Consider the following 26,451-nt stretch of genomic DNA (forward strand, 5'->3'; position numbering starts at 1 on the left):
AAGCACAGAGAGAAAAAAAGAAGTAAACTGAGATAACAAAATTTAACTTTTAGGCTGCTTTGTTATAAATCATCTACTCAGAATAAAATAAAAGGTTTCTCACTAAATATGAATGTTGTATAGACTATCTCTTATTATCTGAAGTTACCAACGATAAATAAAAAAAACTTCCCCAACTGAAAGTACTAACAAGGATACAAGATAGTCCTATAGCACCAAAAGCCACAGGATAAATGTGGTATCTTCCTGGGCAGTAATTTTAATTAGCATTCAAATAAATTTGTGTGCTTTGCTTCAGCTGTTTTAGGCATCATACTCAGAGAGAGTATATGTGTATGTATTCACCCTCCTCTCCCCTCTACAGTGAGAAATCTCTGTCAGGAGCACTTCATAGAAAAAGTTAAAGAAACAATGACTTAAGAAAATATTCAGGAAATCACTAAAAACACCAAGCCATTTCACTTCAAGTTCACCTACTAAATAACCAGTATTGATCTTAGATTCAAATCCTTAGGAAAAGGCATAGAGCTATGAAAATAAGTTTCCTCCAACACTCATTCCTTCAATAAACCACCAAAATAACAAGGCATCAAGCATCATCTTGTGATAACAGATCAATTTTAATTCTAGCACCTGAAGCTATACAAGGGTATGCTTTATAATCTTCATGGAACTGTTGTACACATTCAATAAAGTGACAACTGTGCAATACCACTTAGTATCTCAAAATCAGGAACATACTTTTGAATTGTTTAAACACAATCCACAGAATTAAAAACAAAATCAGAAGTCACCCACAGTTATACTAATTGTCAATTAAAAGTTTTACCATTTACTACTTGATATAGCAGTCAATATCTAGTAGGGGATATCGGAAGTGATTTCAGATTCTCATCCTGTTGTACTCTATTGGGAAGGTTTCTTGAGTAGCTATGTGACTGGCCAAAGGTGGGTACAACCAGGACCAGAACAGCATGTAAGGTTCTACCACAGTTTCTGTAGTTTTCACTTTTTTTCTTTTGTCAGCTAAAAGTGAACAGTGAGAATTAAATACTTATCTTTACATATACACAAGGTATGCTGTGAAAGCATATTTGCTTACAAACATATAAAAATACTTGTTAACTAGTTTGATAAGAAAATAATGTATAAAAGTATATAGCAAAACATTAATCATCTCTGACCCTGGAAAGATCAATTCCATATTTTATATTACAAACAAAAACAGTTTTAGTTTTTTTGAATCCCTTATCCAGAAATACTTGAAAAGGAAGACAGACAGAAATTATTTATTTTTACTCTCAACATGGCTGTGAAAGAGTTAAATTAAAAAACCAAGAACACTAAAATGCCTAAGTCCAGAATGAGTCCAAATATTTGGCTACACAGAATATTATCTTTACGAATAATCGTAAAGGCTTTACACGCAATTTTTAACCTATAAATACAGTAGGCATTTTGGTATTTTGGCCACTGGAAAACAAAAGGCTATAGCATCAGTAAAGGTCTGAGATGTCTCACTTTTGTGGATTCAATTCAGTGTATTTAAGGTTAACTAAAGTTGACATCAAAATTTTTAGAGATAGGCAAAAATTCACATTTTTAAAAAACTCCCTATGTTTCTATTTAGAGTAACAGTAGGCAATATGATTCCAGAAGTTAAAAGTTATTTCACAACCTATGACTTCAGCTTGACAAACAGCTTAGGTTCCAAAACTGATCCATCCCTATTAAAAGTAAGCCCTTAAAAAAAGAATGGGTCTGTGTATATAGATATCCATTTTAAAGGAATCAGATAATCTTTGAAGCAGCCTTAGTGTTTCCTTTAAATCTGTCTTGACTGACCATTGGATTAGCTTCATGGAAAGGATTAGCCAGCTTCTTGGTCTAAGGCTACCACGGTGATCATTTATCTAAGGCTAGAAAAGTACCAACGTGATGTAAACTGTAAGGAGAGAAGGAGAAGATGAGGGCTTTTCCTGGCAGTTGGTAGCTAAAATTCAAGGGATTCTTAGAAAATGACACAGTGGCAGCCTTTCTTGTCTTTTTCTTTCCGTGTTGGTTCTGGTGAAGGAGGACATTCCTGCTCTTGAAATTTCCTGTAAGATAGAAAAACCTATAGATAATTGACTTTTTGGTAATACATTATTATAAATGAAGGTTATTGTTGGATGAGTCTGGTTTATGTGCATATGCTTTTCAATGTTAAATTTCAACTAGGGAATCAAAGCAAATCTTTGGGGGCAGGGAGGTACAAATGCTTCAACATGAGCATCAGCAAAGCTGTGTGAGTTTCATTTATGGGTGAGTATTCAATTAGGTGAGATGCTGAATTCAACAACATCTAAGTTCCCTTCCCAGTTTGAAATTCCATGACTCTAAGGTATCCTGAGGAATGAACATCCATCACTAGAGTACCTGCCCTTATGAGGTATGCCATTCCTATCCTGGTTTTGCCACTTCGTAACTACAAGTCTGTATTAAACAAGTTAGTTGACCTCTCTGAGGGGTGTTTTTTTAGGAGGGATAATAAAATCCTACCTTTCACAGTTGCTATGAGGATTAAAGAAGATTTTGTTATGTTCAAATGTCTAACAGTCTCTGGCACAAAAAAGTCTATGTACTCCCTCCTCACTCCTGACTGACTGATGGATGTGGATCAATTCTGAGGATCAAAACCAAGGATTAAATATTTCAAAAAAGCAATAAAAATTATTTTTAAAAAGCACTGGTGGGACTTCCTGGTGGTTCAGTGGTTAAGAATCCGCCTGCCAATGCAGGGGACAGAGGTTCAATCCCTGGTCTGGGAAGATCCCACATGCCACGGAGCAACTAAGCCCATGTGCCACAACTACTGAACCTGTGCTCTAGAGCCCACATGCCACAACTACCGAGCCCACGCGCCACAACTTCTGAAGCCCATGCACTCTAGGGCCCACATGCCACAACTACTAAAGCCCGTGTGCCTAGAGCCCGTGCTCTGTAACAAGACAAGCCAACGCAATGAGAAGCATGCCCACCACAAGGAAGAGTAGCCCCCGCTCGCCGCAACTAGAGAAAGCCCACATGCAGCAACGAAGACCCAACATGGCCAAAAAAAAAAAAAAAAAAAAAAGGCACTGGTTTCGGGGTGGGGGCAGGTAAAATACACATAAAATTTACCATCTTAACCATTTTTAAGTGTACAGTTCAGTGCTTTACGTATATTTACAATGTTGTGCACTACTATCCACCTCCCAAATCTTTTCATCTTGCAAAACTGAAACTCTGTATTCATTAAAAAAATAACCGAATTTGGATTTTTAACAAACTATTAAAAAAAAAAAAGCAATCTTTTTTTCTACCCCACAAAGAGAATGCCCTAGTAACGGGCTAAGAAAAAGTATAAGTAGAAGCCCATAGCTCAAAATGTCAATTCACCTTAGACGCACAACTAACAGGAACTCCATATACCTGTCAAACTAACTAGCAGGGAAACCAGCAGATCTAAGAACAGAGGATGAAACAGAGGACAAGCCACCAAGACCCAAAATAATCTCACAAAACCTCACCTGCTAAAGCAACTCACTCTTTCTCACACACACCAACTCCAGCCAACCTCACTCACCGCTTCCGGCTTCCTGGAACCCAGGAATACTTTCTATACCACAGAGGCCTCCGAGGCCAGCCAACAGAAAACCTCTATGAAGTCTGGATATCATACTTCATATGCTGTGGGACTGCTGAATCCCTACTGCCTGGTTTACTCTGGCCCTGGGAGGACTGGGTAAGAAGCAAAGCTAAGAGCACAGGCTCTGGAATCAGAGACCTGGATTTAAGTCCCAGCTCTGCCATTTAGTATGTTCAAATTATTTCACCTCTCTGTACCTGTTTTCTCATCGGAGAGTAGGGGCATTATTGGGTTGTGGCGGGGATTAAACGTAGTAATACACGTGAAGCACTTAGCACAGGATCTGGCAGAGGCTACCTGCCACTCAAGTGTTAGCTGCTGTTGTCACTATCTTCACACCACCGCCGCCTTTGGAAGGTGCACCAGTTCTTTTCAAAATCTCTATGTGTACTCTACTTCAATATAATAAAATTAGGCTTTTTATGTACAAAGTAACCAGAATTATGTATGTAATTAAAATTTTTAACATACCATGTCAAAAATGATTCCCAGAAAAGAATCACTCCTACATACAATTTCCTCTTTCTTAAGAAAAACATTTAATGGTATTTTTTTTTCTTAGTTAACTTTTTTAAAAAGCATAATGTGACTACCCATCAAATTCAATAAACTAAAACAAACTCTGGGATGTGTTTTGCTTACCTTATAACCCGGACAAGTTCATGGAAAGCTTGATCTACATTCATCCTAATCTTTGCTGACGCCTCCATGTATGTTACCTTAAGTTGTCGTGCTAACTGCTGTCCTTCTTCCTGCGTTACCTGAAATTTCAAGAGGTGTGTTTGAGGTACGGTATTAATGATTAGATCTGCTCCATATACTGCTTGGCCACACGCTGCACTGTTAATCCAGCCAGAGACCAAGCTGGTTTGCCTTAAGACGAACCAAAACACTTAATAGCTTAACTCACACTGCTGAAGCCCACCTCTGCAAAAGAACTCAGAACATGACAGAAGCAAGATGTCAGTCTAGTGATTACTCAAAAAGTATTAAATACAACAGTGATAAATTCTGGGAAGTACAAGGTGCTATGAGAGTGTATAACCCTGCTGAGCAGGTCAGGGAAAGCTTCCCTGAGGAAGTGATATTTAGGTAAAGTGTATGGAGTTGGCTCAGGGTGAAGAAGTATCCCTGACAAAGGAAACAGCAGGCATGAGGGCACTCCAAGTTCCAGAAACTGAAAGAAACCTAGAGTGGCTGGAATACAGTAAGCTAAGAGAGAAAATGGCAAGAGATGAGGCTGGACAGCAGGGCAGGCCTCAAGAAGCCATGGGGTCTTCTTCACGTCTGCATTCCCCAGTACCTGGTACTTGGAAGACTCTCAATAAATATGTGGGGAAAAATTAATGAATAGGACCACAAGCCCTCACAATGCCTTCCTTACATGAAGAAATGAAGGAAGGTAGGCAGGGAAGGGTGGCATTGCTGATGACATATAAATGGTAGGCCAGAATAAGAAAAGGCTAATTGAATATTAGCCCTATATAGTAAATGCCCTATATATATTTTAAATGTAGAGGGTTGGAATAGTGATAATTACCTACAACTATTAAACTATATTACATTTGTATTTATATAGTGGGGCTGAAAATTCATATTTCTGAAAAAGTGACTTTCACTGCTGTCATTACCACAAAATAAACACTTATAGAAGGTCAGAAAATTACAGATGGGCAAAAGGGAAAAGAAAATTTAGGAACTTATCATCCATATAGAACCACATTCTTCTCATCTTTTTCAATGATATACATTTTTCTCTGCAAAACAGAATCATAGTTTTTGTATCTTTATCTTAGAACCTGGAACTATGCTAAACTCACTTATCTAGGTGGGTTTGTTCTGTTTTGTTTTTGTAAATTCCATAGGCTTTTCTACATAAGCAATCATGCCATTTGCTAATAAAGACAGCTTTGTTGTTTCCTTTCTGATGTGGATGTTTTTTCATTCATTTTCTGGCCTTACTTCACTGCCTGGAAGCTCCAAGACAGCAGTGGTGAGGGGGTACTTTTGACTTGTTTCTGATCTTAGGGAGAAAGCATTTGGTCTTTCACCATTAAGTAAGCTGTTGGTTGTAGGGTTTTATTACAGATGCCCTTTATCAGGTTAATAAAGTTCCTCACTATTCCATTTATAAAGAATTTTTATCAGGAACTGATGCTGGATTTTGTCAAATTTTTTTCTTCTGCACCTGTTGAGATCATATGATTTTTCCTTTTTAAGTCTGTTAATATGATAAATTATACTGATTCACTTTCGCCTGTTTAATCAACATGGCATTCCTGGAATTAACTCCACTTGAGTGATAATGCATTGTTGTTTTCATATATTGAATTCTATTTACTAAAATTTTAATTAAAAAATTTTATATCTATGTTTATGAGAAATATTGAACTGCAGTTTTCTTATATCTTTGTCTGATTTGGTATCAGAGTAATACTGGCTTCATATAATGAGTTGGAAAGAATTCTCTCCTCTTCAATTTTCTGGAATAGTTTCAGCAAAATCAGTTTAGTAAAATTGGCCCAGTGAATCCATCTGGGCCTGGAGTTTTGAGGAAACGTTTTTACAATAAATTGGATTTACCTTATACATATAGTACTACTCAGCTTATCTATTTTTTTCTTGAGTTTGTGCCTTTCAAGGAATAGGTCTATTTCATCTAACCTGCTGAATTTATTGGTATAAAGTTGTTTATAGTATTTCCTTATTATCTTTTAAATATCTACTAAGATTTGAAATGATGGTTATCTCTCCCATTACTGAATTTGTGTTTTTTTTTTTTTTTTTTTACCTGATCATTCTGGCTAGATTTGTAACTTTGATCTTCTAAAAACCAGTTTTTGGTTTTTATTTACTTTTCTATGTTTTTTCTATTTTCAATTTCACTGGTTTCCATTCTTATCTTTATTATTTTACTTCTTCTGATTATTATGGTTTTAATTTGCTCTTTTTCTTATAGTTCTTAAGGTAGAAGCTAGTCACTGAATTGAAACCTTTTTTCTTTCCTAATACAAATATTTAATGCTATAAATTTCTCTATAGGTACTTCTTTAATAGCATCCCACAAATTTTGATATGCTGTTTTAGTTATCATTCAGCTCATAATACTTGGTAATGTCCTGTGTTTTCTTTGTACTGAGGGTAAATTAAAAGTATCTTAATTTCCTCATAGCTGGAGATCTCCTAGATATCTTTGTTATTTCCAATTTAATTCCACTGTGGTCAAAGAACATACACCATCTGACTAGAATCCCTTTAACTGTATTGAGACTTGTTCAATGACCCATTCTCATTTCAAAAGGTGTGTATTCTGCTGTTGTTCAGTGGAGTGTTTACTAAACGTCAGTTAGGATAAGTTGCCCAACAGTGTTGTTCAAACCATCTATATCCTTACTGATTTTCTTTCTACTTGCTCAATTATTGAGAGAGGTGCTGAAACTTCTGACTGTAACTGTTCTTCCCATTTTTGCCCTAAGAAGTTTGAAGCTGTTATTCATTACATGAATGTTTAGGATTGTTAAGTTCTCTTGATGAATTAATCTCTTTATCATTATGATCCTCTTTATTCCTAGTAATAATATTTGCTCTGAAATCTACTCAGTCTGATATTTATATTGCCACTTCAACCTTTTTTTCATTAGTATTAGCATGGTATACCTTATCCCATCCTTTGTACTTTTCACCTATTTGTGTCTTTACGTTGAAAGTAGATTTCTTGTAGGGTCTTGCTTTTTATCCAATCTGACAATGTCTGCCTTTTAATTGAGGTGTTCACACTATTTAAGTTTAATGTGATTATTGCTATAGTTGGGTCATCGTGAAATCTGTTTCCTAACCATCCGATTTATTCTTTGTTCTACTTATCAAAAGTTGCCTTCTTTTCGGTTAACTGTATTGTTTTTATGATTCCATTTGATCTTCTTTGTTGGCTAATAAACTATGTATCTATTATGTTATTTTTATAATTGCTTTAGAGTTTATAATATACATGTTTCACTCATCACTGTCTAATTCAAATGATATTATGTCAATCCATGTATAGTTTAAGAAGCTTATAACAATAGTATGTTTCTCCCTCCTGCTCTTTTTATTATTATTACCTATTACTTTAGAATACATTGTTATTATTTTTGCTTTAAACATCCAATTTTGTTTTCAGGAGATTTAAATAACAATAAAAGTAATTTATGTTTACCCACATAAATGGGTAAAGGTGTTCTTCATTTCTTTGTATAGATCCAGTTTTCCATTCGGTATGGTTTTCCTTCTTTTTTGCATTTCTTTTAATGTAGGTCTGCTGGTAATAAATTCTTTCACTTTTTGTTTATCTGGGAGAAGTCTTTACTTCACCTTTGTTTTTGAAGTAAATTTTCAGATGAGTTTTTTCTCTCAGTACCTGGAAGATGCTGTGCCACTATCTTCTTTGCATCGTCTCCTGTGAGGAACAGTGTGACTGCTGTCGTCCTTATCGTTGATCCTCTGTATGCAATGTTTCTCGCCCTCTGGTTACTTTTCAGTTTTTTCTCTTTATCACTGCTTTTAAGCAATTTCATTATAATGCGCCTTGTAGTTTACTTCATATTTCTCGTGCTCAGGGTTTGTTGAGCTTTGTAAGTTTTCATCAAATTTAGAAATTTTTCAGCCATTACTTTTTTTTTTATGGTGTGTTGGTTTCTGCTTTATAACAAAATGAATCAGTTATACATATACATATGTTCCCATATCCCCTCCCTCTTGCGTCTCCCTCCCACCCTCCTTATCCCACCCCTCCAGGCGGTCACAAAGCACAGAGCTGATCTCCCTGTGCTATGCAGCTGCTTCCCACTAGCTATCTACCTTACGTTTGGTAGTGTATATATGTCCATGCCTCTCTTTCGCTTTGTCACAGCTTAACCTTCCCCCTCCCCACATCCTCAACTCCATTCTCTAGTAGGTCTGTGTCTTTACTCCTGTCTTACCCCTAGGTTCTTCATGACATTTTTTTTCTTCTTAAATTCCATATATATGTGTTAGCATACAGTATTTGTCTTTCTCTTTCTGACTTACTTCACTCTGTATGACAGACTCTAGGTCTATCCACCTCATTACAAATAGCTCAATTTCGTTTCTTTTTATGGCTGAGTAATATTCCATTGTATATATGTGCCACATCTTCTTTATCCATTCATCTGATGATGGACACTTAGGTTGTTTCCATCTCCGGGCTATTGTAAATAGGTTCAGCCATTACTTCTGCTGATAATCCCATCCACTGTATTTTTCATCCCAGACACTGTAGTTTTAATTTCCGGAAGTTTGATTTTGATCTTTTTACATCTTCCATGTCTCTACTTAACATATTCAATATTCAGTCTTTTCTCTAGCTTCTTGAACATACGGTATATGGTTATAATAACCATTTTAATTTCTCTGCTCACCAACTTTACCATCTGTGTCATTTCTGGATCTGTTTCTATTCACTGTCTTTTCTCCTTATTATGGGTCATATTTTCCTGCTTCTTTACATGCTTGGTAAGTTTTGAGTGGATGCATGGCTACTAGATTTTTACCTATTGAGTTCTGGATAATTTGTATTCCTATAAACATTCTTGAGCTTTCTTCTGGGATGCAACTGTTCGGAAAGTTTGATCCTTTCTATTGTACAGTACCAGAACAGCATTTCATCTAAGGCTAATTTTGCCCCACTACTAGAACAAAACCCTTCTTAATGCACTATTCGATACCTCAGTAATTATCAGGTTTGACACTCTGGCTGATTAGAATATTCCTGGGCCCTGTTTTAGCTCAAGGTATTGTTCCCTCTAATCCTTTTAGGTAGCTTGTTCTCCTAATTTAATATTATATTCTCAAAATTCTGCACCTTCAATGCAATATCATTAGGCCATTACATTAATGCATATACATCTAACAATTACTTCATAACAGTTTATACTCTGTTGTATTCCGAAAGAGTGGCAGGCAGGTTCTACACAGTATTAGTATACCCAAGTTTATATAACTTTAAAATTTACCCTGCCTCTCTTCAAAACAGCACGTGTACCATAAGGCCTATGGTTTGAAATATAAATCAATCAAATCAAGCAAGCAATTAACAATAAGTAAGGAAGCAAAGTAAGAAAATAAATCTTTACAGAGCCACCAATTTAGAAAGGACAATTCCTTTTTTAAGGAAAGTTGACATAAAATTCCTTCCTACAAAAATATCCTCAAGTTGTCAAAAATTCTGTTCCTTCATCCTGGGATGTCATCCCTTCTCTCCCAACTCTATACTCCTAATTTGTTTCATACTAATACTTCAAGACTCAAGCAATCAAAAACTTCTCCTTAGTGTTGTTTTTACAACAGCATCCCAGAAGGCCCATCACATCCTATAATGACCAGCAAAAAAAGTCAACACACTACACTACAATTTTTGGTTTTGTTTTCTCATTATCCCACCATTATGTCCTTTTTAGCTAAGTTGTAAGGTATATTTGTCTTTGTACACCCAGAGCCTAGAAGAGCACATAGTAGTCATTTAATAAATATACGTTAAGGAAATAGAGTATGACCAAATAAGTACATCTTGAAGTAAAAGAAAAGAGATATAAAAGAAGAAAAGTAAAAATAAATTTTTGCGACATGTCAACCTTAATAAATTACTTACTTTACTAATATAAAGTAATTTGATTGGGGGAGGGAAATATATGTCCTTAAGAATTTTGTTCTTTGTATTTCGCCTCAATTATTCTTTAGAAAGCTACCTTGCCCTATCCCACCTACATAATGTAATTCGGCCAGAGGGAAACAGCAAATGACCTATCTTTATACAATTAAGAAAAATTAATGAATTAACGGTCTAGATGATAAAACAATCCCACGGCTAAGACTGTTTATGTGCTTCATTTATTTATTTTTAAGCACAGTCTCACATCAGTCTTCTAGGAATCGAGGTCAGCAAAGTTCATACACACATTTCTGGTCAAGAAATCTCTAACCACACATAAAGCTGCTTATGAGCTTACTGGTGTAGCATACTTTTACCGAAGAAGTAAAAATAGCATCACTACCACCAAAGGAAAAAAATATGACAAAAAGAACACCACATGTACCAAAGCCAAAACACTGTGAAGCCAGAGATCAACAGAAGATTGAAAGCTACACAAACAAGGATTTCCTAGAAGTTCCCCAACCCAGAGAATTTTACAAAGATACCAAATCCTAAGCCTGGATATTCTGGTTTAGTAGGTCTGAGTGCTACCAGAAATGTTTTGTTTTAAACAACAAAGGTGAACCTGATCCAAGAAATTCAGATTTACATTTGGGAACCTCCAGTAGGACTCAGTTCTAAGGCACAGATGAATATTTGTAAAAATCCAGAATAACATGAGTTTATCTAATACTACCTATTTCTAAATAGAGAAGAGCAAAATGGGAATAATGAGAGCAATTTTATTAAACAAACTAAGTTTAATAAGAATAGAGAACAACATCTGCAGTAGTCACTTAGGGATGTGCCGAGTTAATGAATAACCTAAGTTTACAGAAGCAAAACTTGTTTTGTTTTTCAAAAATATCTATTATGCAGAAAGAGTCATCATATTAATACCACATCTTGATTCACTGATGCCTTGATTCATTCATTCAGCAACTGTAATATTGAGTGCATACCTTTGTTCTCTGTGCTAAGGACAAAACATGAACAAAACTAAGTGGTCAAAACTGAGAAGCCGTCATGGCGCTTACAAATCTTTTTTTTTTTTTTTTTTTACATCTTTATTGGAATATAATTGCTTTACAATGGTGTGTTAGTTTCTGCTTTATAACAAAGTGAATCAGTTGCAGACAAGGCACAAACAGGTAAGGCCAGAGAAGACCCTTACTCTATTGCTGTGGGGAGGGGGTTCTTTTTCCTGGGAGGCTGCAGGGCACATTGTGGTCAAGGTACTGACAGATAAGAGGAGTGGGGATTAATACACTTAAGTAATCTATTGTTATAAGTGTAATGGGCTCCTTTCTCGAATTAATGGTGGCCAGTAGAAATTAAGTACCTAAAAAGGGGGACAGGAAAGGGAGAAACTGAGGCAAGCCAGGAGAGGTAAAAGGGGGAAAATCAAAAAAGCACAAACAAATTTTTTTAAAAAGGCAAAAAAACATTGACTTCTAGATGAGGCTGAATCAAGGACAAGGAACTTGAAATCAGAGCTATCATGAAGTCCACAGTCCAAGCCCACACACAGCTGCTGTATGAAATTTCAGAATCAATATGTTGTCATATTTACCTACGTTTACATTTTAGCAAGGGCAAGTAAATCATTTACCCATACTTTCTTCCTATACCTCTGACAGAATAAACAAAATGATCAATGTATCTCTAAGGGCCCAGGTATGTGGTAACACTGCCATTCAAATTCTACAGATCTCTCTTTATTTCGGTGACCTTGTTTTTTCTACTGCTCTGTCATAAGTGCCTAGAAAGTGTTCTATAAAAAATTGGATGAATAGGTGGGTGGATGAAGCAAGTCCACAGAGATACAGAAGTCAAAAGGAAATAGGCAAAGCCTCTTCTGGCTGATCTCCTGTCCCTGATGTGTTCAGAATCTCAGGAGCAGTAGTAGGAATGCCCAGGGCTGACCCACAAATTCAAAGAACATGGGGAACTGGCATTTGCTATGTAAGAGAAAACGGGCTAGAAGCTAGAGAAAGTCCAAAGGGTAGAGTCTAAGACAAAGGCAGAAAAGAACAAGCTGATCAACAACTAAGAGCAAGCCAGACTGGTCACTGACCTAAAGAGATGGCCAAAAAGTCAGCATTTCCAAACAAGTGGAAGAAGTTATTATGAGGTGCCTGTGGCCTGTCCAGCATCAGTTGGTAGAGCAAGTAAGGGTGCCAAGGCATCACAGAACATCATCTTTAATTCTGAAGAGACTTTCAAAAGGTAAAAACCTTTAGTACAGCATCTCAATTTCAACTGCACCAAGTATGGCCCTCAAGGCTTGGAGGGGTAAGGCATGTTTGTCTTTGTACATCCAGGGCACAGAATGTACAAAGAGAGTGTGCCTGAGCCCTAAGACACCTGAGAAAGACAAGGAAGTACCAACAAAAGGAGAGGGGAGGGGAGAGGATGCACAGGGAATGGTGTTCCAGAGCTAAGTAAACAAAGTGTTTCAAAAGGGAAAGTGTGGGCAACTGTGTCAAATGTTACATCTACGCAAGTGGTGACCTTGACCAGGTGCTACATGCCTGCAGTCAGTGCAAACAAGAAAAAGAAAGGAAAGGAAGTAGAGTGTAGATAACACTTCTAAGGAGTTCTGCTTACTAGGAGGAGCAGCAAAAATGGTTCTCGGGGAGGAATGTGAGATTAGCCTTTGCCGTGGTTATTACTTTTTGTTTTAAAGGTGAGAGCATTGTAGCATGTCGCAAGCTGATGGGAATAATCATGCAGGAGAGAAATGGAACACCTGGATGGAACAATTGCTGGGGTGATGCCCATGAGGAGTAATGGACGGGCTTCAGTGCCTATCAGAGAGGCTGGTCAAGGAGGTGAAGTTTATCCACCAAGTGGGAGGAAGCAGAATTAATGGGGCATACGTGCCAGGCTAGCGCATGTGGAGGTGGGAACATGTAAAAATTTCTCAGTGAAATAGGAAAATACCACTCATCATCAATCTGCTGAGGATGAGGAAGGGGAAGAAAGTGTTATTAATTTAAAAACAGAAAGTAAGTAATAATCATCCAAACAAGTGGGAAATGAATAGACTAGAGAAACATAGTAGGATTTCCAGTCAGCACTAAAGGCTCTCACATAAGAGTAATGATGATGACTTTTACGCCTGAGTGCAGGGTGAAGGAACCTAGAAAAGAGAAGACAAAGCATGGGAGGAATAAAATGTTTCTTTGTGCCTATCCTTCAGAGAGGAGAATCTATAGGAATGAGCAGAAAACTAAGCAGTCAGTTTTCAGCCATTTGCTTTTCTCCCTTGGATATATATATTTCAACTTTTCAGCATGTACATAGTACTTAATGTCTATGTATATGTTTTAAAGCAGAGAAATTAAGAACTTACTCCAAGCTAGTTGCCTATCTTTAAGGTGATGGAAATATTAAACTTATCATCCCCTATATTGCTTCTTTTACCACCTTGTTCTTATTTTACTCCGAAATCTATTACTTTTATAAAAAGAAAAAAACTTAGATGAAAAATTTATAAACCTATGGTAAAAACAAAGCCAAAGTGCCACAATATGTTAATATCTGCAGACAGATGGAAACCACACTCCAAATACTGGCAATCTTCAATATATAAATGACTTAAAAGTAACTCATACAGACCCCTTGCCCCCAATCTAATCATAGCAAGGCTTGTTTAGTTCTGATGGACATACTCCCTTTCCTCTGTTCTCCCTAATCTTGCCTAAACTATAGAAGGCTCCTACCTCACCCCAGGCCTACCACTTATTCCTTTACTGGAGTTACCACCGTAAAAAAGTTTGAGAAAAATCACAGCAGGAAACATATCTACCTAGCATTAGATAGGGCAAGAACTGCTTACTCCCTGCAGAGTTACTCTGCCATTATTCCCCAGATCTAACAACATCTAAAAGTGTTTCTAGTACTAGAAAGGACTGAGAAGAGCAGTAAAAAGGTTCTACTGGGCAATATTTAACAAACATAATTAGATTCAGAAACAATGAAGGAAATGGTCCCCAAATAATAAAATATAAATGAGAAAAAAAAAAAAAAAGATTGACTGTCTACTCCAGGTTTTAAGATGTGAACAATGTCATATCCTAAATTACTTCCAACAGCTTATACTGGTTTGAAATGAAGATTGAATGTTTTCACCTTAAGTTTATAATAATTCAGATTTGAAAGAGGTCTGACAGTAAAATTCATTCTACATCAGGTAAACATTTCTAAACCTTAGCATTAGAACAATATCATTCCCTTAAGTTCATGCTTTAAACTTGGTATACCTTCAACAAAACTTTACAAATAGAGCACACAAATCAAAGATTATGTTTTAAATAATAGTTAACTACAAAATGGAAGGCTATCCTCAATGTTTATCAACCAATTTTTCCTGATGTTTGCACTTTCAATCACAATCTGTTAACACAAAAATCTGTTAACACAGGTTATATAGAAACAAGAGAACTTAAATACCGGCAAAAATTAAGTATTTAAACAATTGTATTCCAGATGTGGGATAGAGACTAAAGACCTAAAAGAAATGAAGACACCAAAAGAACCCCCAAATAATGTAGAGCCTCCATTAATTTATATCTGATCTTGTTCCCCTCCCTCACAGAAAGATGAGGCCAATATTTACCAAAATTTTTTTTAATTAAATGTGAAATAAGTGGGTAAAGAACAAGTGAGTATAAACAAGCCTGCAACTAAATACTAAAAATATTATTTTCCTGCAGGTTAGTGGTGTTAGAGCTGCCCATGTGAAGAATTAACAGAAAATTCAGGCATTAATGGGACTCAGGAAAAATCCAAATACTGTAATTTAAAACAAAGTCATTCTCTAAATGAGGTAATTTAGCATGAATATGGAATTACAGGTAAGTTTAAGAGTATCTAACTAAATTAGAGCTGTGGGTGTTACCTAAGAAATTACAACATGTGAATGGAGCTGGTGCAAATACTTGCAGGCTTATAGACTCCACTGAAGTTCTGTATAATATGTAAAAATGTAATGTCCTCAAATCTACTTCCTTTTTATTTGTCACTTATCATAGGACCTCTATAAAATCCAGTGTGCCACACTCAGCACAGTGTTTTTGATCATGGCACTTTCTCATTAAACATATCTGTTCACTTACATGATTACAAATAATTGGCTTCCCAATAGCAAAATTCCTTCTCACCTGTCTCTGAAGATCCAGATCTGCTTTATTACCAATTAAAATCATTGGAAACTCATCACGATCCTTTACTCTGAGAATCTGCCTTTGAAACTTATAGATTTCTTCAAAACTAAAAACACAAAAACAAATTAATCAATTTGGTCAACTATCAGAATTCAGAGTCCCATGCTCCATTTACTACTTTATTACTTTTCCTTTTTCTATAAAACCAAGAATGCAAATTCAATGAAACAGTAATCTAGACATGAACAGGAGACCTACAATTGAATATTGATACAAACCTGCCTCTATCTGTGACTGAAAAGACCAACAGGAAACCCTCGCCAGTTCTCATATACTGTTCTCTCATAGCTCCAAACTCCTCTTGTCCTGCTGTATCCAGAACTAAAGAAAAAACAAGAAATGTAATTATGTTCATGTTTTCATCTTACAAAAATGGCTTCCTCACAAGGGCAGGCCCAGTTAAACTGGGTCCTCTGGAGCACATCATACTTAGTATAATTTAAAAAATGGCATTCTCCTTTTAGTACTTTATTCAATGCTAAAGACAAATATATTCTAATGACAGACAGTTTCATAGTTATCTTCATCAGTGCAGTTGATTTTGTAGTTAGAATATATTAGCATAGTAATTACAAGGTTAAGAATATCAAATACATCTAGGCAGATAACCTCTGAAGTCTCTTGGATGTTTACCTCCTCCATGAAAAGAACTGAAAAAGATACCTGTAAATTCAAGAAAGAAATGCTGGTCCACCCCACCCCCCGAATACCATACTGAATGTACAGATGCTAATGTATTTCTTGATCTCTGTGAATAAAAGAATCACACAAGTTAAAAGAAAGGGCTTTCTTTTGTGGAGGGGTGGAAAGTTTAGCCAAGCACAAAACACTATTTGCTAAGGCCTCTGTGCTATAAACTCTAAGCAAGTTAGCAAATATTGAAGCTTTTCTATATTTACTTCACCCATTTCAGCCTTCATCAAAAGGTAGGAAGAGCCGAAACCTCATGTTTTTTCCAAATGTCCCAACAAACACAACTTCAGCAAGTTACAGTGACGTGACCAATTTCACCCGAACAAGCTCAATCCAATTACTGTTTTACATAACATTTACTGAGGAATATTTCAATTGCCTAATATGCAGATTCATCAAAACTAATGAAAGAGATGGGCTTATATTCAAGATCATCTAACATTTCAGTTGTAGTATTTAACCTAGCAAAACATCAAAGCTTACTTTTAAAAATATGATACGTGAACCACCAAATAAAGGAAGATTACTTACTATCTAGCCGGGCTGCCCGGTCATCTATCACACACTGCTTTGTGTAGGAATCCTCGATGGTTGGATCATAATCCGTTACAAAATAGGACTGTAAGAAAAAGAACCTTATTTTAAAATTTATGTTTACTTGCCCAGGTACCAATGTAACTTTATCCAGAATTAATCAAAATATTTCCATTGTGTTCAGGTTTATCCTACTATGTCAATTCCCCATTAACTGAAGTCTATTCAGAGCAGGTTTCAAGTAGAGAAAGGGTACTAAATATCTCTGAATTTTCATATCTGAAATATGCAGGAAGACTGTAAAAGATCTACTGCAGTAGATCTTTTTTTTCATAATAACTTATATACACCTAAGACTCTAGATCTCAAATTCCAGAAAAACTAGAAAAACACAGTAAGCTATAATTCAGGTCTATCTGCAACCCGATGGCAGGCATCAGTCCTTAGAACAAAGCAGTTTGAAACAAATACGATAACATGAAGTCTGCCTGATTCAATGCCTCATCTTCTCTTCTCCACTTTTCACACACCTTGTCTCAGAGTTCCCTTTCAGCTAGCTGCCTTGTGTATTATCCTAAGGAAATGATTTCACAATTTTTTTCACCTTTGTGGATCTCAAACTTATTCTTTCACTAATATTTTTGTTAGTTTTTCATCTTAACTTCTATTTCTTCTTCTGTTAGCAAAGCCACCCAACTGTTATCTTATGATATCATCACCAGAAGGAGGACAGTTAAGGTAGCAGAGTAAGAAGGGAAGAGTCTTAGCGAACCACTTAATGTTTGTATATTACATTTCACCATCTTTTTTAAAAGGTTTTAAAAAGAAAACAGAAACAAGAATCTGAAAGACAACTTATTTCCCCCTTCATACAAAAGGGCACTAACTAGGACACTGACATCAGTTCTTAGTATCTCCTTCACTCTCTCTCCCTCTTGACTGACTTCCTTACAGCCTGTTTTGCCACTAGGCTCATTACAAAATCTGAGGGATGACTTGGAAGAAGGCAGCTTGATGCTAGGAACGCGCGCCAAAGGTGTTCAGTCACTCTTCAGGAAAGGGCTCCTGGAAGCTGGACCTGCTGGCTCCAGGGACACATCATTCTTAAGTGACAACCCCTGCATGGTGAGCTGTACAAACACCAGAAAGCTACTCAGAAGTAGGCACTCTGAACAGGGCAGCAAAGAAACTCCTGGTTTGGTGGGGGGAGGGAGACTGATCTGCTCGCTACCATGACTCTACATATTTATTTTATTTGTGAATGACACTTTCTATTTTTTATTTACATTTTTGGATTAACTTTAATTACAGAATTCGGTATCCATAATCCTATTTCCTTTCTGATGGCTTCATTTAAATGCATGATTTATTAAACAACATCTATTAAAAACAGAAACATTTACCAACAGGAGCAGCTTCGAGAAGAAAGCCATCTCCATCACCACCCTCATCCCCAGTTAAAAATACACAGATATCAAAACAATCCTGAACTGACTTTCTGGCACCCACACCTCTTCAAAAAGTAAATACAACTGGCAATAACAATATTCTTTGTATCCAGTACTCTAAACAACACAAAACAGCAGTCTTTCACCAAGCAAGCTGGATAAAGCATGCTATTTATATCTTAAGATTAGTTTCCTGTAACATGTTTCTCCATAGTAATCTGACACTTCTTGCCATGCTTTCATCTTGTAAAACCTAAGTTTCATTGACTACTCCCAAGTTATGCCTAAACGTGCCAAAATGTCCCTCCCATTGTGCGTGAAAACACAATGGACAAATATTAAATATATTTTGTCAAATGTCCAAGTCATGTATAATAGCTAGAACTCTTGCAATGTGATGGGTTTTTTTGCATTGTGATACCAAATTTAAAAAAATAACATGTATAGAGGATGGTTGGTTTAAGCAACTTTGAGGGCAGTTAAACTGTTTTTCCTTTCTGTGACTGTGGAAGTTTCATATTTTCTTTGGATGTCTTAGCTCTTGAAATACAATCTTAATGTTATAAGAATTTTGCCACTTCACTAGCACTGGCATGCATTTATTCCACTCATTAATTTTTAAGACAAATTAATTGTTGGAATTTCTGGATATTTAGGTCTACATTTCATCTTTGTTGTGTCCTATTTTCAAAATTTGTAGAGATCTTGCTACATACAGATTTTAAAGAGCCATCCTCACTGAGAGCATCATCCTCCCTCATAAAGATCCGTCTTAAGGAACATTACTCTGAGGCCTGACTGTCACAGAATCAAAGATCCCTTTCCCTCTCACAATTCTAATAAGCCACAGGTTATAACGTGCCTAAAGACAGCAATCATCGTGTACAGGTAAGAAAGATAATCATTACCTCCTACCACAGAGACAACATTTTTGTTACTTAAACCTGGGCCCCAGATATTTGAGGCAGATCACCAACAAGAAATCAGTCTCTGATGATGGGCAGTCCTGGATTTAATTCTAACTCTGCTACCTTCTAGCTGTAGAACCTAAGGCAAGTTACTTTACCTCTTTAACCTTCAGCATCTGTAAAACAGGATAGTAACAAAACCCCATCGAACAGATAAAATGAAGTAATGAATATAAAGCACCAAGACATGCTGATGATTAATAAATGTTAGTCAGTGTATTGTTTTTGTCATGTAATTAAATGGTATGAGCTAACATTTTTTTATTTTACGCGCAGGCTCAGCGGCCATGGCTCACGGGCCCAGCTGCTCTGCGGCATGTGGGATCTTCCCAGACCGGGGCACGAACCCATGTCCCCTGCATCGGCAGGCGGACTCTCAACCGCTGCGCCACCAGGGAAGCCCCGAACTAACATTTTTATTCAAGTAAAAAGATGTTCTAATACCAGGAACAGCTGTTATAATTCCAATCCTAGTTATACCACAGACCAAAATTGGTATCCAAAATGTTGTGTATCAAGATAAAGCTCCCCATCTGGAGTTCTGGAAATATGTTTTGGGTTTGAGCAGTAATTACACAAGTATATACATATGTAAAAACCGCATCAAGCAGTACATTTAAGATGTGTGCACTTTTTTGTACCTATACAAATTATACCTCTATAAAATGCATAAATGGTTCCCCACTGCTTATAGGATTCAGCCCTTTCTTTACACAGTTCACAAAGCCCTCCAGTTTGATGTGTGTTGTTCACCATTCAAAGTGTTATTTTTCACTACCTGATACCCTTCTGCTGATTGCTCTTGCTCTTGGTTTCATTCATTTGTTCAACAATTATTTATGGGGCATCACAGGGACAAGGTCCTTACTTTCACAGAACCCACTGCTTTTTACACATCTAGCAATTGTGCTGTGATTGGGGGCAAGGGGAATGGGGAGTATTAATCGCATTGGCCAAAGAACAGAAACAGCATGAAATGCGAGTAACATGCTTGTTCAGAAGGCAACAAAATTTAAGCAGTTAATACTGCAGTCGTATATAGGAACTATATGTACAATTCACTTACAAACATAGAACCCCAGCAATTTGCCTGAAAACAGTCTCTCTCCTGAAATTGAAAAAAGTTACCAACCACAGCCCAGAAAGGATACTTTGTAGCAGAAAGCAAGAAAAACAAAACAAAACACAGCATTGCATTGTGGAAGACAGTAGAGGCTCAGGCAAGGGCAGGAAAGCACAGTGGACTAGAGTTCATTCCATTGAAAGGGGGAATGAGGGTCGGGGGTGGAGAAAGTAATGTGCTTTCTTGAAAACACAGGAAAGGATGCATGGAGAAGAATCTCAGCCAGAAAGAAATGGAATGCCTCCTTTCAATGAGTGGGATGCCTTCCAGGTAGTAAGAAGGGCAAATGTGGACCTAAGTCTCTTTAAGGTTGTTAGGATTTATGGAGAAAAGTTTAAGATTAGGGAAGTTTCCCATTCAGACAGGGAGACGTTCCCCTGATAAACTCTGGTCTGAGTAGGGTCGTCCAAAGCTCTCAGTAACAGAATAGTGATAGCTGGGAATGTTATTCCTGCATATACACAACAGGAGCTCCGCTTGGCTTAAGAGAATTGCCACTTCTTTCTCTACCCATTCAAAGAAGTTGCCTTAAGGAAGCTAAGGAGGAGCCCAGGGAGGAAAGAGAAAAAGCTGAGGCAACTTCTGCATTTAGTGGGCAGGAGTGACAAGTCACTCTCCAGACACCGAGCTGCTGGTGAAAGTGTAGTTCCCAAGCACTGCCACAGAGCGGTGCCTGGTCTACACTTTGGGATGGGTAATTTACTGGAGATTCTGGGAAACTCAGTAAATCCAGCTCACTGGTTAAAGTCCACCACCCTTGCATATAAAAAGGACAGGAGGTTAGACCTAAGGTGGCACTGGGGAGCTGTAAACAAATGACAGGGCATTTCTGAGCACAGCACAATTCTTAGGAGTCCTCTAAACACATATGGTGCAGAAAGAAGAGGGGAAAGGGAGAGAGCAGAGGAAGGAAACTGGTTAAACAGTATGGGAAAACCTTGACAACTACTGAATCTGGGTAATGTGTATACGAGTGTATCTTATACTATTCTCTCTACTTTTGCATATATTATTTTAAAAAATTTAAATCTGGTGGTAGCACATTAAATACTACAGGAAGGGTCAAATCAAGGGAAGAATATACTGGATCCTTTTTAGTCCTGAGCTTTCACCTCACTCTACTCAAGACCAACTAACTCACCTAGAAACTTGAATTTTTTTTGTTGGCCAGACTATTTTGCAGTTCTCTTTATGTTTTATCTTTTCACTTTTATTGTCCATGCTTCCCCCAACCTGACTAGAACATAAGATCCATGAGGACAGAGATTTTTGTCAGAGGTACAGTGACTTGCCTAATGTTTAAAGAGCAAATCACTGGCAGATCCAGCACTAAAAGCAAAGTTTCCAGGCTTTTGGCCAATGTTCCTTCTGCCCTACTCACCCTGACTCTCTGGAGTTAAAGCACACTCACACGCAACCTCCATTCCTGCTTCCATTACTCCCATTTTTAAAAAATGAAATATTCTCAATCACAATAATAGGAGTCATCATTTATAGAGCATTTGTTATATGACAGTTTATAACTGATACATATAAAATTTTCCCAATTAATTTTCACAATGATCCTTTAGATATATATTTCCCTCTTAACAGATTTTTTTTTAAAAATCAGGCACAGAATTATGTTACCTCTTCCAGGTCACACAGCTAATAAGGAGGAGAACTACAATTTAAGTTCAGATCTTATCCTCATGAATGTTTCAGAATTCCTGCTAGTTAATATAATTCATAAAATTTCAAATCTTTCATTCCTTTATTGGCCTATAAATAAGGAGTAAAAGTTCCATGGAATATAAGAAACAAGGAAAACCAAGACTAACAACTTCATGTTCCTTTCTTACCTTTCTTGAGATCCTGCTCACCTCTCCCTTTTCCCCCAAGCGACACACAGAACCCAGGTCATGAAACATTCTAGACACAAAATTCTGTGGTTCTCTGGCTCCCCTCCACTTTAAGTCAGTATTTTCCTATTATTACTTCTAGCCACAAAACCTGTATTGTTTTTTAAATTATGATATAATAAACCCAAACAGGAGGTTTTAGGAGGGCTTGCTTTCTATTAATACATGCATTTGTAAAGTCTTCACCAGAAGCAGCAGGATGAGAAGAAAACGTATGGGCTATGGAGTTTGAGAGAAATGAAATTCAAACACAGATGCCATTCTACTTCCTCTTAGTTTGATTAACATCTCTAAAGCCCATTTTCTCAACAGAAAAGAGTGAGAACAGGGCTAATTTAAGGAGGGCATGTTCCAGTGCCCACTTCAGATGTGGCACTGAAGGATAATGGAAAAGGAAAGCCAGAAGGCAGAAAGCGGGCACAAGGAAGGGGGATGGTGAAGGGTTAGGGCTGCTCACAGAGCTGCCCCGAGGGACTGAACAGCTCAGATCACCAGTGATGCTGTGTGTGCGCCACTCCTCTTCCTGCTTATCCCGGCCCATCCCACCACTGGATCTTGGTGTGCAGCTGCCAGGGAGGCAGCAGAGTGAAGTGGGAAGAGCCTGAGGTGTGAGTCACCGACCAGGATACAACTCTACCACTTTTATCAGATATGGGAAACTGGAGCACCTCATTTAACCTGCCTGAACCTCAGTTTCCCTGTCTGTAAGATGGAAATAATACTACCCTTGCCGGATTGTTGTAAAAAGTAAAAATAACGTATGTGGAGTATTTTTGCAGCACAGCCTATGATACACAGTAAGCCTTAAGTTACAGCTAATGAAGCCCAAACCACATCTTACTTTCATTGCAAGGCCTCCAGTACTCCAACCAGAAAATGATCTCGGTATGCTCTAAATTCCTCTTACCCTCGTTTAGCAGAAACCAGCACGTGAGTGAAATGGGGGAGAGCCAAGTGGAGCGCTGTGGGTCTGGTAGGCATGGCTCACTCTCAGCAAGCTGTTTGAGCCATGCCTGCCGTCAGTAACTCAGGCTGTTCCCTCCACTGCAGACCAGTGGGTAGTGTAGGGTCACAGTTTACTGGTGAGTGGAAATGAGAGGGAGGGACAAGAATCCATATTGATTAGAGGCGGAGAGGTCCAGCACTGGGAGACCGGACATAAAGGAAGTCAGAGTAGTTAAGCCCTGGCTAAACCCAGGGTATACCTTCCTTTTTTCTTCACCAGGTTAGACTCAATTTTTTTTTTTTTTTTTTTTTGCGGTACGCGGGCCTCTCACTGTTGTGGCCTCTCCCGTTGCGGAGCACAGGCTCTGGACGCACAGGCTCAGTGGCCATGGCTCACGGGCCTAGCCGCTCCGCAGCATGTGGGATCTTCCCGGACCGGGGCACGAACCCGTGTCCCCTGCTTCGGCAGGCGGACTCTCAACCACTGCGCCACCAGGGAAGTCCTAGATTCAATTTTTGTTTTTGCAAAAATGTATTCATTTCTCAACAACTCTATTTTATCTTTTTTAATTGAAGTGTAGTTGATTTATAATATTGTGTTAGTTTCAGGTGTAAAGTGATTCAGTTATATACATATATTTTTCAGATTATTTCCCATTATAGGTTATTACAAGATATTGAATATTGTTCCCTGTGTTATACAGTAAATCCTCGTTGCTTATCTATTTTATGTACAGTAGTTTGTTAATTACATACTCTGAGTTTATCCGCCCCCCACCTTTGGTAACCATAAGTTTGTTTTCTACGTCTTTGAGTCTGTTTCTGTTTTGTATATAGATTCATTTGTATTGTTTTTTAGATTTTACATAAAAGTGATATCATATTTAAAATTAATTAATTAATTAATTAATTAAATTCCTCTCACCCTTAAGGTGATGACAGTCTGGATTTTCCCAACTTCAAATATTCTACCTTATCATTAAAAGTTGTGATTTGGAAAATACATATATCAAGCTTTATGTATACCATGTAATTGGTACTTGACAATTTCCTTTTATAATTGCTCTTTTCATATATGTGTGTATATATGAAGATATAAATGAAACACTGAGCTAATAAACTCAACAGGTTATACGCATAAAACGTTCCTCCAAAGCCCTTCTGTGCGCAAGTTTTTCCTTGCACCTGAATGAAATCTAAGGCAAATCTCCTAATTTTTTCCAATCATTCTTCAATTATAAATAGTTGTTCAATTACTTTCAATCCCAAGAACACTGTGATTTCAATAATTAAGATGTCTATACAGATAGCCAGTAGGCACCTGAAAAGATGCTCAACGTCACTAATTATTAGAGAAATGCAAATCAAATCCACAATGAGGTACCACCTCACACAGGTCAGAATGGCCATGATTAAAAAGTCTACGAATAAAAAATGCAAATAAACATAGAAACAAACCTAAATGTCCATCAACAGATGAATGGATAAAAAAGATGTGGTACATATATACAATGGAATACTACTCAGCCATAAAAAAAGAATGAAATAACACCATTTGCAGCAACATGGATGCAACTAGAGATTGTCATACTAAGTGAAGTAGGAAAGAGAAAGACAAATACCATATGATATCAATTATATGTGGAAGCTAAAATATGGTACAAAGGAAACTATCTACAAAACAGAAGCAGACTCGTAGACACAGGGATCAGACTTGTGGTTGCCATGGGGGAGGGGGGAGGGGGGTAAAGAGAGAGATGGACTGGGAGTTTGGGGTTGGTAGATGCAACCTATTACATTTAGAATGGATAAACAACAAGGTTCTAATGTATAGCACAGGGAACTATATTCCATATTCTGTGATAAGCCATAATGGAAAAGAATATAAAAAAAGAACGTATGTATGTGTATAACTGAGTCACTTTGCTGTACAGTAGAGATTGGCACAGCATTGTAAATCAACTATATTTCAATTTGAAAAAACTGAAAAAAAAAGAAAAAACATAATAATTAAGATTTCTAGTACAGCGTCTTAATTGCATTAGTCAATACTCATCTAAATTAGTTTCTTTCTCCCCTTTCTACACAGAGCTGAGACGTCTGCGATAGGACAGGGGTGGAGGGATAGTTAAGACCAGTCATCTTCTCTCTTTCCCCATTTTATTATGCATCTTTTCTACCCCCAGCAAGGCTGCCTCTGCTCTGGCTCCTTAAGAGCTGGAGCTGAAGGAGTGGGGAGAAGTAAGGGGGGTTGAAAAGACCACGCCAATGAAATCTGATGTCCATGCTAACTTTCTCATGAGGGCCTACAGGCTTCCGGGAAGAGTACACCAGTGAGACCCTCCACGTGCAATTCCCAGGACATGAGTGAGTCCTGGCCATTTACACTTCCAACTCTCAATCCTTGGGGTTCCCATGGGCACCTCCTGATTCACAGCATCTTCTAGGGTAGCCATGCACAGTGTCTCTTTTTAGAAGGCTTTTTAAGCTGGTTCCATCCAGAAACTCAGGGAAACCTACTGTCTTTCAAAGTGCATATTGCTAACTAAACAGCCCTCTTCCTTTCTGCTATCAATCCACAGATTCACATACTAATCTTTATGCTCTCCAAACACCTGGGGATACATGTCAAGTTTTTAGAATGATTCTATTAGAGCTTCCCCCATCATTAGGTTTCAATGAAGGGGGCTTAAGAGAAGCATCCTCTCCTCTCTGCTGAGTGTGCAGGTGGGAAAGGACAAAGAACACACAGCATACTGACAGCTCTCTCCAAAAACATCCTTGTCTCAGAACCCTTAACTCTCCACACTTTTACTGCCTGGAGATAAAGTATGGGCTAAATGTGCAATAGCAATTTAAGGCCACCTTCTATGCAAGTCCTTGAAATATGAGAGTCACTTGGCAACTATTGCTTTATTCCCAGCCTTTGGGGCTTCAAGAGAAACTAAAATAGGTTAGAGTTCCAGTTAAAATCCTGTTATATATGTCCAACTAGATTTGATGAATCCAAGGTCTACCTCACGCCTTTCCGAATTTCTTTGGCATTAAGCAAGGTACTCTGCACAAACATAGTTAGAGCCTCAAAATATTTTCTGTTGGAAAACCCAGTAATTAGGAAAATCATAATGAGGAGTTAGGAATTAATTTCCAAGAGCACTATAAGGACCTGGTTAGCTATCAGTAGCCTCTGTTTGCTAAAACAGGAGCAGTGCAAATTCCTCTGGTAACACTAGAGAAGACTACAGCAACT

At 37.5% G+C, this 26,451-nt stretch overlaps 1 protein-coding gene across 3 annotated transcripts in view; it reads right to left on the reverse strand.

Moving 5' to 3' along the window:
* Positions 1 to 601: 601 nt before the first annotated feature.
* RRAS2 (RAS related 2) overlaps positions 602 to 26,451 on the reverse strand; it is a 71,913-nt gene continuing 46,063 nt past the window's right edge. For 2 of the 3 annotated variants that reach the window (XM_082627700.1, XM_082627702.1), the window contains exons 2-6: positions 16,814 to 16,901; positions 15,808 to 15,910; positions 15,527 to 15,635; positions 4,313 to 4,431; positions 602 to 2,116 (exon numbers count right to left, since the gene is read on the reverse strand). In XM_082627700.1, coding sequence (XP_082483826.1) covers positions 1,906 to 2,116; positions 4,313 to 4,431; positions 15,527 to 15,635; positions 15,808 to 15,910; positions 16,814 to 16,901 — 630 coding nt within the window. In that variant the 3' untranslated portion in view covers positions 602 to 1,905. The remainder of the gene's footprint in view (positions 2,117 to 4,312; positions 4,432 to 15,526; positions 15,636 to 15,807; positions 15,911 to 16,813; positions 16,902 to 26,451) is intronic. The other variant, XM_082627701.1, reaches the window with a different exon arrangement.

The sequence above is a fragment of the Mesoplodon mirus genome (genome assembly GCF_964341445.2).
Source record: "Mesoplodon mirus genome assembly, chromosome: 7".
Classification (NCBI taxonomy): Eukaryota; Metazoa; Chordata; class Mammalia; order Artiodactyla; family Ziphiidae; genus Mesoplodon; species Mesoplodon mirus.